General features: G+C 37.0%; 1 protein-coding gene across 1 annotated transcript in view; it reads left to right on the forward strand.

The window, feature by feature from the left end:
- Window positions 1-15,221, forward strand: part of ANK3 (ankyrin 3) — a 364,088-nt gene that overhangs the window by 219,966 nt on the left and 128,901 nt on the right. The window contains 2 exon segments of the mRNA XM_033209412.1: window positions 1,653-1,725; window positions 1,896-1,958. Of these exon segments, the coding sequence (XP_033065303.1) occupies window positions 1,653-1,725; window positions 1,896-1,958 (136 nt within the window).

Consider the following 15,221-nt stretch of genomic DNA (forward strand, 5'->3'; position numbering starts at 1 on the left):
GAACTTTACATTAATTTTTTTTAAAAAACAAGGAAAGTCTGAGAAATTGCCATAGCCCAGAGGAAACTAAGGAGACACAACTAAATGTCATATAGTATCCTCGATGGGATCCTGGAACATAAAAAGGACATTAAGCAGAAACTAAAGAAAAATGAATAAAATATAAACCTTGATAATAATGTATCAATGTTGCTTCATTAATTATGATATTTTCCATGCTAATAAAAGATTTTAATAATAGGCCAGGCACAGTGGCTCATGCCTGTATTCCCAGCACTTTGGGAGGCTGAGGCAGGTGGACCACCTGAGGTTGGGAGTTCGAGACCAGCCAGGCCAACGTGGTGAAAACCCGTCTCTACTAAAAATACAAACATTAGCCAGGCTTGGCCATGCACATCTGTAATCCCAGCTACTCGGGAGGCTGAGGCAGGAGAATCGCTTGAACCTGGGAGGCAGAGGTTGCAGCGAGACGAGATTATGCCATTGCACTCCGGCCTGGGCAACAGAGCGAGACTCGGTCTCAATAATAATAAAATTAATAAAGATTTTAATAATAGGGGAAACTTGGTGTGGGGTATATAGGACCTGTCTATACTATCTTCACAATTATTCTATAAATCTCAAACTCTTCTAAAAATAAAAGTTTATTTTAAAACTGCTCCATTGCAGTATTACATGCTGGAAAAGACATCAAATAATGCTTTATTTCAACACAATAATTGGGGATGGGGTAGAAATCACATTACCAAGTATTATCTCTAAGAAACTGTGAATTTGTACCTTTTTTTAGTTTTAACAACCTGGCTTTTTTTCAGTTGTCTTATTTAAACGTGTGTGTGTCTTCCCTTGGACCATTAGTGTCTCGTATGCTGAGAATTAAAAAAAAAAAAACTCTCTTTTAAACTAAAGTCATTAAGAATTTCTTATCAGTGATGCTAACAATGTCTTTTGGATGGATATGGTCTAAGAATTTCTTATCAGTGATGCTGACAGTGTCTTTTGGATGGATATAATCTAAGCTATTAAAGAGCAAGTAAAAGAGGCAGTAGGCATTTGCTGCATAATATACTGTTCTTTAGATTTTGGGGAAGGCTAAAATGATCTGCCAATGCATCACCTTTAAAGTATTTTTTCATACACATTGTTGTAAAGATTATTGTTGTAAATATTATTTTAATATTTTCATTTATCCTAGGAATTTTAAATTACATATAAGAGGAGAACACAAAATAGATGGAAAGCTTGGCACAAGTAATAGACACATATTTCTTGCAGTTCATTTGGCTTTTCCTCAGCCAAGACCTTTCATGGAATGGGGTGGCAGATTCATCAGACCATGAAAAAGTACAGCAGTGGAGTAGGAGGGGCAGAATCTTCTCTTTTCCTTTGAAAAGCTTTATTAGAGACCTAAATCGTTTAAGCTGTGGTGCTTTGCCACTAGAATTCTTTCATTGTGTACTCCTGTGTTCTGTATATGGTGACAACCTTTGTGCCACTAAGGGACAACAATTTTGATGTCATTTTACATGTGGGAGATACAGGATATTCAACACATGCGTTCCACAAGAAACTGATTAATTCAGAGATAAATGAAAAGGCCCACTAAAATGTACAGTCTGCTCGCACTAAAATGACTGCTTTTTTGTTACTAGACCGTCACAGAGAAGCACAAAATGAATGTTCCAGAAACGATGAATGAAGTTCTTGATATGTCTGATGATGAAGGTATGAAAATGTTCTTTGAGTTCACAATAATTATAAGTGAGTGTGTATTTCATTTGCTTCCTGAAGAAAGTCCATTGCAAAAATGTTTTTCAGGAATATTGAAATGTTTTGTTGTAATATCAAAAGTATGTCTTTTTCATCCACTTATATTGTTCACTTAAATCATGCAGTTCGTAAAGCCAATGCCCCTGAAATGCTCAGTGATGGCGAATATATCTCAGATGTTGAAGAAGGTATTTGTAAATTTTTATTGTGATGCAACTTAACTACTACCAACTTTATCTTTCATTTCTTATCTTTGAAATATAATATTTCCTTGAGTTACTAATTTTTCATATTATCTTGAGACTATTAATTTGTGTATTATTTAAATAATGTATATCTGGTACTATTAGCTCTCCTTTTTAAGTCTCTTTGAATCCTCTTAAACCCGTTTCCTAACTTTAAAATATAAAAGTATCACTAATTATCTGGATTACTTGCGTTCTATTTGTTTCTGTCAAACGGAATACTGATGTTTTTAGTGTTTGCATCTGAAATCTAGAAAGAGAAAAGTGATTAGTATTTATGATTACATTATTTTTTAAAACAAGAGAAGGTTCCTTATAGGAAATCCTTTTAAATGCCCTAAGATTTGCCCATTCTGTTAAACTTTGTAGAAAAAGCAGCTTTTGATCTTGAACTGATAATGAAAACAACCTGAAAAAAAACTTTTGAAATAGAAATTTTCAATAATGATTTAATGAAAGAGATCAAAATATTATTGTAGCTATACTTTATGTGTTTTCAGAAATTGGTTTCTGTCTTGCTTAAAAACCAATACTTTGACCAGGTCATGATATACAGATATATCAATGAATGGCATCTTTAAAAGGTCCATTGGAAAATAAGCATTTTTATAGTGAATAAATATTGTACAGATGACACATTTTGGAGTTTCACTGAAATAACAAAATATTTACCATGGGAAAATTATATTTAACGGTTTTTCTTGCATCATCTGAATCTCCCAAATGATGGGAGATCATCAAATACATTCTACCCTATTGTGACCTCCATTTGCCACCTCTCATGTAGTAGCTTTCTTTTGGGTTAGTCTTAGTGTTGCTAGTCTTTTTTTGCCTTTAAGTAATCTTCCCTATTTTAATTTATATGATTTCTTTCTTTGAGTTGCACAAATTTCAGTGAGAACCTACAGAGTGGGAAAGCCTACCTGGTCCGAAGCCACTTTGGTCTTTTTGTTATCCAATCAATGACTTCCCACTATAATGCATTGTGACCAGGGACTACACACCCCAATAAGCTAATGTCCTGGTGGTCATTTAGGGTCCCTGGAGGATCTGGCCTAATGTTTGTAAATGTTGTTTTGATTAATGCTAAAGACTTTTACTCGCTTTTCTTTCTTTTTCTCTGAAACATCAGCTATACATTTACCTCCCTTCTATCCCCAGATGGATAATATTTGTTACAGTCTTCAGGACTTTGAGAGTAATATGCCTACTGTCATTAGATTTCTTTGCCTTCTCATACATTTCAGAGTAACTTCTTCTGTGCAGAAGATAAAAGAAAAAATAATATTCTTACATAGATGTTTACACACACAAAACATGATGTCAAAAGTATGTTTGTCAAATGAAATTATTAGGAATCATAGTATGACAGTCATAGACCTAAAAATGTACTGGTCATTAACAAAATGTCCAAAATTATCCCCATTGATGAGAGGCCAAGTTTGAATGGACTATCTAACAGCCTTACACATATGAATAACTAACCAAATAATTTCAAAAATGGAGATTTTGAATCTGTAAATTTGAACTTAATTGACCTCGTTACTTAACTAGAAATGTGTTTATCTCAGCTTGGGAATTTGAAATTGGCAATTTTAAATTCTCATTTTATCCATCTTTTCTTTAAAATCTTTGGCCCTTACTTTAGTATGTCCAGGGCTGTTGAAATCAAATGGCTTTTGATTTTGTGGTATTGCCGAATTTAATTGTTGAAAAGGACTCCTTAAAGGTCACTCAGTCTGAACAAACATCTGCTAGAATCTCATCTGCTTAGAATCTCCTGTGCCCAAGCCCTTCAAATAATGAGAATTCTTTCATTCTTAAACCGCCTAGTACATTTGGACAATTCTGTCTTTAAAAATTCTTCACGTTATTGAACTTCCTGTAGCTTCTACTCATTGAGTCAAGATTTGGTATATTTGACCAAGTTGATGGGAAGACTACAGTCTACATAGTATTTGGAACAAAATCTGCCTTTTCTGTGTGACAATCTTTCAGATATTTAAAAATACTTTTTCTATTACTTCTTGGTTTTATTTTATTTTTTTTCAGGTATATCATTGCTACCTCCTTCTATTGTTCCCCTTACCAACCTGGCCGCCCTCTCCTGTGCATGTTTAAACATGTCTGTGCCGTCTCAAGTTGAGGTGACCAGAACTGAACACAATATTTGAGTGTAGTCTCATCAAAGCAGAGTATAGCAGGGCTATTGCATTCTCCATGGAAGATGTTAAACGTCCATTTTTGAAGATTAAGATACTTTTGAGGTTATAATACACTTCTAATTTGAGTCATATTAGTATTACTGTCTGCTAAGGTCCCTAAATTTTGCTTACAAGAGCTTTAGTAAGCCACATTTGCCCTATTATGTATTTATGTTTTCCTCTGCTGTATAAATTAGCATTTCTAACTACTGCAAATTCCAAGACAAATCATTTAGAAATTTTGATTCTAAAAGGACCCCTACAACTTTAATGCTAATTTTAACTTCCGACTCATTTGCCTGATAGTCTTGCCAGAACTTTGATTGTTATTTTAGTTAGATTTAGTGTCACCCATTTGAGTAAGCTCCTATGCAGCTGTGGCAAATGTTCATTTCCATGAAGCCATAGGCATGTTGTGAGTATAACTATCTACAAGAACCAGTGAGAGATCATCACATTGGTATCCCAGGGTACTAAAGAATAATAGCAGCTTTTAAAAGCAAATAAAAATAAGCAATATAGGCTGCCAGTTTGTCTCAAGAAAGAATATAAAAATGAGTTTGTAATAAGGGAAAATAAAATTTTAATCTGATTCTAAAAATCATCTGCTGTAAGTAGATATTTAAAATTTAAAATGAATAAGATAAAAAATCAAAAATCAAAAGTAAAATAAATATTAAGGAAGAAATGCCAAGAGTAGAGTAGTCTATCTCTTCTTTTTCATTCTCTTTTCCTTTTTCTTCTTTGCTTTCTCCTTTTCATCTTCCTCTTTCTTTTGCACACTATGAGAAATTAGTGTAAGTGAAAGAATGTTTGGATTCATTTCTCAAAAAAATAAAAATTAAGGAATACAAGACTGGACAATGTTATCATTTAATGAGGTGGGAGAACAGTGGGGCCAAGATGCAAAGTTGAACACAGATCGAAGCATCAGCAAAGCAGAGCAGTAGAAGAGGTCAAGCAACTTTGTCCAAGGCAGGTTTTTAAGCTCACATTAGGCAGGTGGGGGCTAAGCAGAGCTTCTCAGAGGGTCAGATGCATTTGTAGATACCTTACTGCTCTACTGTCTCCTGTTCCAGAAAATACCTATTCATATAACATTTATATAACTTTAACATACATACAAAAGTAGTACCTTGATTTTAGTGCTAGTTTGATTCTTATGTTTTACAATTATGTTTGTAATTGAAAATATGAAAGTGTGTGTGTATAGAAGAAAGAAGAGAGAAGGAAGGAAGGAGGAAAGAAGGAAGGAAGAAGAAAGAGAAAGGAGAGAAAGAAAAAGAGGGAAAATTGAGATTAAGTTTCAAGTGATTGAGTTTGGCGTCTCCTCCCAAGGGATTTCACATTGGCTTTGGTTCAACTCTGATCTTAAATTGCAACTGCCTATAAAATATATTTTATAAATTGGGGCAGTGGGGGTATAAAGTGTTATTTCAGCTTCAGAATTCTAGTGGATTGGACTATAGTTACAGATCGAAAGAACTATAGATGGGACATAATGAGAAGTGGAATTAAGCCATGCAAAGTAAAAATCTAAAAGGCAGCTCTATGAAATATGACTCTACTAAACAGGTTTACGAGACAGCAGCTGGTGAGATCAACTCCTGCTAGGAACAATTTTCAAATTCTAAGCTACTTTTGAATTTGATAGGGCTGAAAAATATCTTTCTGAATCAAATGCAGACACTAAATATTAAAAGAAAAAATAAGAGGCTAAGTATACATGTAAAAATATCAAGTAGGTGTAAGTTTGAGATCTAATAAAGCAATAAAATTTTAGCAGATAATAGTGACATGAGGGGTAAGAAAAGTCATGTTCAGCTTTGCGCCAAATTTGGTGGCCAGTGGAAGCCACAGCAAATTAAAATCCACCGATTTCAAAGAACTGAAGGGACAAGTTGGAGTCTTGTATGTCTATTCCTGCCATTACACTGATGAGGAAGGAAAGCCCAAATACACACTGAATGGTCTTTCCAGTGAGGTTTGTGGCAGAGCTGGACAAGAAGACTGATCTGACACTCTGTAGTTTTAGATCATCTCATTCCCCTGCCCTCAAAGTCCAGTCAAGTAAAACACTGGCAGTAGAGAAGGAACACATAGATCTGTAACTGGTTGTGATCAGTTGCTTGCAAACAACACTGCATAGATCATCTCTTTCATTGCTATTCCAACTTGAAATGCTTCTTATATATAGAACCCAAGAATGCATATTTTTAGCTTCAAAAAAGGGTGTGTGTTAAGGAAAAGGAACAAATCATGTTCTTGGAAACTATCAGAAGGTAATAAGAATATTTTAATTTATAATTATGGATACATAATAATTGTACATATTTATGGGGTATATGTGATATTTTGATACAATTATACAATGTGTAATGATCAAATCAAAGTAGTTGGGTTATGTGTCACCTCAAGCATTGATCATTTCTTTGTGTTTGCAACACTCCGGTTCCACTCTTTTAATTCTTTTGACATATATTGTTAACTATAAATTATTGTTAACTATAGTTGTCCTATTGTGCTACCAGACACTAGATCTTATTCCTTCTAGCTAAGTGTATTTTTGTGCCAATTAACCATCCCCTCTTTATCCCCACTCTTTCCAGCCTCCTGAAGTCATCATTCTACTCTGTATCTCCATGAGTTCAGTTTTTTTTCAGTTCCCACATATGAGTGAGAATATGCTAAATTTATCTTTCCATGCCTGGCTTACCTCACTTAAGATAATGTCTCCCACTCCATCCATGTTTTTGGAAAAAAAACAAAACAAAACAGGATTTCATTCTTTTCTGTGGCTGAATAATATTGCACTGTGTGTATATTTTCTTTATCTATTCATCAGCTGATGGACACAGGTTGATTCCATATCTTGGCTACTATGAATAGTGCTGCAATAAACAAGGGAGTGCAAATATCACTTTGCAATACTGATTTTCTTTATTTTATTTGGATGTATACCCAGCAGTGGGATTTCTGGATCATATAGTATTCTGTTTTTTGAGGAACCTCCATACTTTTCTCTATAGTAACTGTACTAATTTTCATTTCTACCAATAGTGTATGAGGGTTCCCCTTTCCACATTTGCTGTTGGGACATAGAAATGATACCGATTTTTATATGTTGATTTTGTATCTTGAATTTTACTAAATTTGTTTTATCAGTTCTGATAGGTTTTTGGAGGAGTCCTTATGTTTTTCTAAATAGAAGATTTTATCATCTGCAAATAAGGATAATTTAACTACTTCTTTTCTAATTTGGATGCTCTTTATTTCTTTCTCGTGTCTAATTGCTCTGGCTAGGGCTTCTAGTACTATGTTGAATGAAAGTGATGAACGTGGGTGTCCTGGTCTTGCTCCAGATCTTAGAGGAAAGGCTTTCAGTTTTTCCCCATTGAGTATGATACTAGCTGTGGGTCTGTTGTTTACAGCTTTTATTGTATTGAGGTATGTTCCTTCTCTACTAGTTTTTTGACCATGAAAGGATATTGAATTTTATTGAATGCTTTTTCATCATGAATTAAATGATCATATGGATTTGTCCTTTTTTCTGTGGATATGATGTATCACATTGATTCATTTGCATGTGTTGAACCATCCTTGCATCCCTGGGTAATGACTCCCATTTGATCATGATGAATGATCTTTCTAATATGTTGTTATATATGGTTTGCTAGTATTTGAAGATTTTTTGCATTTATGTTCATCAGAAATATTGGCCCGTAGTTTGCTTTTGTGTGTGTGTGTGTCTTTGTCTGGGTTTGGTATCAGGGTAACACTGGCCTCATAGAATGAGTTTGGAAGTGTTCCCTCAATATTTTTTTGGAATAATATAAGTAGGATTAATATTAGTTCTTTTTTAAAAATGCTTGGTAGATTTCAGCAGTAAAGCTATCAGGTCCTGGGCTTTTCTTTAATGGGAGACTTTTTATTACTACTTATGTCTTGTTATTCATTAATAGTCTATTAACGTTTTCTGTTTCTTCATGATTAAATCTTTGTAGGCTTTATGTGTCTAGTAATTTATCCATTTCTGACAGGTTTCCCAATTTATTGGCATATAGTAGTTACTCATAACAGTCTCTAATGAGTCTTTGAATTTTTGCAGTATCAGTTGTAATGTCTTTGTTTTCATCCCTGATCTTATTTATTTGGGTCTTCTCTTTTTTTAGTTAGTCCGGTTAAAAGCTTATTGATTATCTTTTCAAAAACCAACTTTTTGTCATGTTGATCTTTTGTAGTACATTTTTAGTCTCAATTTCATTTATTCCTACTGTGATGTTTACTATTTATTTTCTTCTATAAATTTTGAGTTTGGTTTACTTTTGCTTTTCTAATTCTATAAGCTGCCTCATTCAGTTGTTTATTTGAAGTTTCCCTGCTTTTTTGATGTAGGCATTTATTGCTATTAACTCCTCTTTTAGTACTACGTTTGCTGTCTCTCGTAGGTTTTAGTGTGTTGTGTTCCCATTTGCTTTTGTTTCAAGAAATTTTTAAAATTTTCTTTTTAATTTCTTCATTGACATAATGGTCATTCAGGAGCATATTGTTTAATTTCCACGTGTTTGCATAGTTTCCAAGGTTTCTCTTGCTATTGATTTCTATTTTTATTCCATTGTGGTCAGAAAAGAGACTTGACATGATTGCAATTTTTTTAAATTTTTTGAGACTTGTTTTGTGGCCTAACATGTGTTCTATCCTTGAGAATGTTCCATGTGCTAAGGAAATAATGTGTATTTTACAGGTGTTGGATAGAATGTTCTGTACATGTCTATTACGGTCATTTGGTCTGTAGTAGATTAAGTCCAGTGTTTCTTTGTTGATTTCCTTTCTAGATGATCTGTCCAATGCTGAAAATGGGGTGTTAATGTCCCCATCTATTGTATTGGAGTCTATCTCTCTTTTTACCTCTAATAATATTTGCTTTATATATATGGGTGCTCCAGCATTTGGTATGTATATATTTATAATTTCTATATCCTCTTGCTGAATTAACTCCTTTATCATTATATAATGACCTTCTTTGTCTCTTTTTACAGTTTTTATCTTGAAATCTATTTTATCTAAGTATAGCTATTCCTGTTCTTTTTTTTTTTTTTTGGCTTCTATTTGCATGGGATATCTTTTTTCATCCCTTTATTTTAGTCTGTATGTGTCTTTATAGGTAAAGTGAGTTTTTTGTAGACAGCATATCATTCAGTCTTGGTTTTAAATCCATTTGGCCACTCTACGTCTTTTGATTAGAAAATTTAGTCCATTTACATTCAGTGTTATTATTGCTAGGTAAGAACTTACTATGCCATTTTGTTATTTGTTTTCTGATTGTTTTGTTTGTCTTCTCTTCCTTTCTTTCTTCTTGTCTTTCTTTGTACAAAAGTGATTTTTCTTGTCTGGGCGCGCTGGCTCATGCCTGTAATCCCAGTGATTTGGGAGGCTGAGGCGGGTGGATCACGAGGTCAGGAGATCGAGACCATCCTAGCTAACATGGTGAAACCCTGTCTCTACTAAAAATACAAAAAATTAGCCAGGTATGGTGGCGGGTGCCTGTAGTCCCAGCAACTCAGGAGGCTGAGGCAGGAGAATGGTGTGAACCCAGGAGACAGAGCTTGCCAGTGAGTCAAGATCATGCCACTGCACTCCAGCCTGGGCGACAGAGCAAAATTCCTTCTAAATAAAAAAAAAAAAAAAAGTGATTTTTCTTCCTGGCTGGGTACAGTGGCTCATGCCTGTAATCCCAGCACTTTGGGAAGCTGAAGCAGGTGGATCACTTGAGGCCAGGAATTCAAGACCAGCCTGGCCAACATGGTGAAACCCCATCTCTACTAAAAATACAAAAATTAGCTGGGCATGGTGGCATGTGTCTGTAGTTCCAGCTACCCAGGAGGCTGAGGTGGGAGAATTGTGGGTGCCTGTAGTCCCAGCTACTCAGGAGGCTGAGGCAGGAGAATGGTGTGAAGCTGGGAGACGGAGCTTGCAGTGAGCCGAGATAGCACCATTGCTCTCTAGCCTGGGTGACAAAATGAGATTCTGTCTCAAAAAAAAAAAAAAAAAAAGTGCTTTCTCTGGTAGTATGTTTAATTTCTTGCTTTTAATAGTTTGTATATCTATTATAGGTTTTTGTGCTTACCATAAGACTTGCAAATAACACCTTATAATCATTATTTTAAACTGATGACAACTTCATTCTGATTACAAAGAAAACAGGCAGAAAGAAAATGAAATACTCTACACTTTAACTTTATCCTCCCCACTTTTTGACTTTTGTTGCCTCTATTTATATCTTTTTATACTATTCATCTCAAAAAGTTGCTGTACTTATTATTTTTGATAGATTTCTCTTTTTGTCTTCCTACAAAGGTATAAGTGGTTTGTACACCACAATTACAGTGTTAGGGTAGTCTGTATTTGTCTGTGTACTTACATTTACCAGTGAGTTGTATGCATTTAAATGATTTCTTGTTGCTCATTAATGTCCTTCTCTTTCATACTGAAAAACTCCCTTTAGCATTTCTTATAAGATATGCCTGACTTTTCATGAAATCTCTCAGCTTTAGTTTGTCTGGGAAAGTCTTTATCTTTGCTTCTTTTCTCTCACTGCCTTTAGGATCCTTTCTTTATCCTTGATCTTTGAGAGTTTGATGACTATATACCTTAAGGTAGTCTTATTTGGGTTGAATCTGCTTGTTCTTTGATTTTCTTATACCTGGATATTCATATCTTTCTCTAGGTTTGTAAAGTTCCCTGTTGTTATTTCTTCAAGTAAATGATCTACCCTGATTTCCCTCCCTCCTTCCCTGCAGCCGCCTCTCTCTCTCTCTCTCTCTCTCTCTCCCCCCCCCGTCTCACCATTCTCTTAGATTTGTCCTTTTGAGGCTATTTTCTAGATCTTGTAGGTATATGCATCATTCTTTTTTGTTTGTTTTTTCTTCTGTGACTGAATTTTCATAGAGCCTGTTTTCATGCTCATCAATTCTTTGTTCAGCTTGATCCATTCTGCTATTGAGAGACTGATGCATTTTTAGTTTGTCAATTAAGTTTTTCAATTCCTGAATTTCTGCTTGACTTTTAAAAATTTATTTTTATCTCTGTTAAATCTATCTGATAAAATTCTGCTGTTTGTTATCTTGAAGTGCATTGAGCTAGCTTGGGCAACATAGAGAGTCTCTGTCTCCACAAAAAATAAAAATAAATTAGCTGGCCATGGTGGCACACACCTGTGTTCCCAACTACTTGCAGTGTTTAAGTGGTATGACCATTCGGGCCCAGGAGGTCAAGACTGCAGTGAGCTGTGATTGCACCACTACACTCCAGCCTGGGCAACAGAGTGAGAACCCTTCTGGAAAAAAAAAAAAAAAAACGCTGGGCGCAGTGGCTCATGCCTGTCTATAATCCCAGCACTTTGGGACGCCAAGGCAGGCAGATCACCTGTGGTCAGGAGTTCGAGACCAGCCTGACCAACATGGGGAAACCCTGTCTCTACTAAAAATACAAAATTAGCGAGGCATGGTGGCACATGCCTGTAATCCCAGCTACTCAGGAGGCTGGAGGCTGAGGCAGGAGAATGGCTTGAACCTGGGAGACGGAGGTTGCAGTGAGCCAAGATCGTGCCCTTGTATTCCAGTCTGGGCAACAATAGTGAAACTCCATCTCAAAAAAAAAAAAAAAAAAAATTCACTGAGCTTCCTCAAGACAGCTATTTTGAATTCCCTATCTGAGAGATCATATATCTCCATCACTCCAGGACTGGTCACTGATGCCTTATTTAGTCCATTTGGTGAAGTAATGTTTACTTGGACATCCTTGATGCTTGTAGACATTTGTTGATACCTGGGCATCGAAGAGTTAGGTATTTATTCCAGTCTTCACAGTATAGGCTTGTTTTTAGCCATCCTTTTTGAGAGGACTTTCCAAGAATTCAAAAGAGATTGAGTGTTGTGACTAAAGCCTATAGTAACTGCAGCCATTTTAGCACTAGGGAGTGCCCTAAGCCCTGGAATGCTGCAACTCTTACAGACTCCCTGATACATAGCTTTGGTAGATTTGGGGAAAATAAGGGAGAATTCCCTGGGTTACCAGGTAGAAAGTCTCTCACTCTTCCCTCTCTTTCTGGCAAAGGAAGTCTCTCTGCACCAGACTGCCTGGAGTTGAGGGAGGGATAAGGCAGTCACTCTAATGACCATGACAGCTGGCACTGCACAGGGTCACATGTAAAGCCTTGTATCCCAGCACAGTACTGGGGCTCACCCCACGCCTGTAGTCACTACTGCCTGGCTGTCGCTGATGTTTATTCCAGGCCAAAGCCACTTTATTCAGCAGAATGGGGTTTGTCCCATCAGGACAGTGGATTCACTGCTGGTCCAGGGTAGGTCTAGAAACACTATCCAGAAACAAAGGCACAGAGTCAGGAGGTTCAGGAGTCTCCCTGGTGCTTTATTTTAGTGTGACTGAGCTGGTACCCAAGTTACACGACAAAGCTCTCTGTATTCTTCCCTCTCCTTTCTCCAAGTGTAAAGAGTCCCTGATCTGTACTGCCTGGCATTGGGGGATGAGTGACACAGGCACACCCTTGGCCACCACAGCTGTTGTCACACCTGAAGTCTATCACCTCTCTATTAGTCAGGGTTCTCTAGAGGGACAGAACTAATAGGATAGATGTGATATATAAAGGGGAGTCTATTAGGAGAACTGATTCACACAATCACAAGGTAAAGTCCCACAGTTAGGCCGTCTGCAAGCTGAGGACCCAGAAGGCAGTCCGAATCCCAAAACCTCAAAAGTAGGAAATCCAAGAGTGTAGCCTTCAGTCTGTGACCAAAGGCCTGAGAGCCCCTGGCAAATCACTGGTGTAGGTCCAAGAGTCCAAAAGCTGAAGAACTTGGGGTCAGATGTTCGAGGGCAGGAAGCATCCAGCATGGGAGAAATATGGAGGCCAGAAGACTCAGCCAGTCTAGTGCTTCTATGTTCTTCTACCTGCTTTTATCCTGGTCTTGCTGGCAGCTGATTAGATGGTGCCCATCCAGACTGAGGGTGGGTCTGCCTTTTCCAGTCCGTTGACTCAAATGTTAATCTCCTTTGGCAACACCCGCACAGATATAACCAGGAACAATACTTTGCATCCTTCAGTCCAATCAAATTGACATTCAGTATTAACTATCACAACCTCCAAGACCAGTGTAGCACCAGGGCTTACCCAAGGACTGCAGTCCTTGTGTCCTGACTGCTACCTAAATTTATTCTGATCCCCAAGCCACTTTAGTCAGCCAATAGTGAAGCTGGCTGGGACTCAGTTTCCTCTTTCTGGGGTGGAAGATTCCCCTCTGGCCCAGCACTGTCCTAAATGCTCCTTCCATGGGAACTGGCAGAATTCTGTCCTGTGCTGTGTTCCACCATGACAGGGCAGCGCTGAGCTCCAATGCAATGTTGCAGACTCATTTTGTGCTCTCTTTCTCAAGCCCACAGATTCTTTCTTCATGCTGTGCTGCCTGGGGCTGGGAGAGGGGTGGTGTAGATAATGCCTCTATCCTTGATATTACATTAAAATCAGGTAGTGTGATTGCTCACTTAATTTTTTTGTTATTATGAAAGTGCTTTCTTGCATTGATAGTTGTTCAGTTTGGGGTTCCTGTGAGGGGACAATTGCTGGAGTGTTCTATTCAGCCATCTTTCTCCACCTCTCCTCCCCTTTACAATAATAATAAATATTTAGAGAACCTTCCTCTGTTTATTTTGGCAAAAGAACTATATACACCAAAATGAAAATTCAAGTAAAATAAATATAAACATAATTTCAAATAGATTTTAAGAACTAAAAGCCAGTAGTTTTAGTAAACGTATCAGTGTATTCTCATTAGGAAAGAATAAGCAGATTTTGACTTGACACAGTCCAAAACTCAAAAAAGTAGGGTGAATTACTTTGGGAAATGTGAAGGTAGATCTGAAGAAGGCCACCAGGAAAAGATTCGTTAGGACCTCCTCTTGCCAAATGTCTAGGACTCTCCTGCTACCCTAATATCCTAATCATCCCAAATAAATAGGACTGTTATGTTATTAGCTTAATAGATCTGGAAAGAGATTATGGAAATCAGGTTGCCCTCAGGTGATTCAAGGGTTTGGTTTTGTTAAGTCACTGTTCTTAGCAGCTTCAGAAATTGTTCTTCACCTGAAATTTTATCGTTTTACAAGAACCTCTTATATCATTTAGCGTTTTGCCTGAAGATTTCTCTGCTTACAATTGGCCTTTCAGACAGACGTTACATAATTGCATGCATCTCTCAGGGATAAAGCCAAAATGGTAACTTTAAAATACCAGAAGCAAAGACTAAATCTTATTCTCTGTTTTATTCCAAGAACCTAGTGTACTGCTTGGCACACAGAGATCTTCAATACATGTTTGATTGGTTGCATCAACTTGAAGGCACACTCAAGGGATAGTTTTGCAGGTTTCTGAGATGAAGTAAGATGAAGACTGCCAACAATGCTACCTTTTCCTTCCATGCAACTCCTTTTTACTGACACAGTCCTAGGCTATGTCTTAAGTTGATAAACAGCTTTATAATGACTCTCCCAAAGCATATCTGCATCTCAAGGAATAGTTGATGAATTTAAAAGAATTACCAGCTAAAGAAGAGCTGTGGACTGGGACAAGGGCCTTTATTCTAAAGCAAAGTCTGTTCCATCGTTGGTATCCTGTCTTTGTAATTGGAATTATATAGTGATTATCACCCACACTGTCCACTTATGCAGCTATGTACATTTTCATTTAGGTTCTGATACCTTAAGTCACCTTAAGATACCTAAACATATCCCTTGAAAATAGTGTCTCTTGGCCGGGCACGGTGGCTCAAACCTGTAATCCCAGCACTTTGGGAGGCTGAGACAGGCGGATCACGAGGTCAGGAGATCGAGACCATCCTGGCTAACACAGTGAAACCCCGTCTCTACTAAAAATACAAAAAACTAGCCGGGCGAGGTGGCAGGTGCCTGTAGTCCCAGCTACTTGGGA

This window comes from Trachypithecus francoisi, unplaced genomic scaffold (assembly GCF_009764315.1).
Source record: "Trachypithecus francoisi isolate TF-2019V2 unplaced genomic scaffold, Tfra_2.0 Lachesis_group9, whole genome shotgun sequence".
NCBI lineage: Eukaryota > Metazoa > Chordata > Mammalia > Primates > Cercopithecidae > Trachypithecus > Trachypithecus francoisi.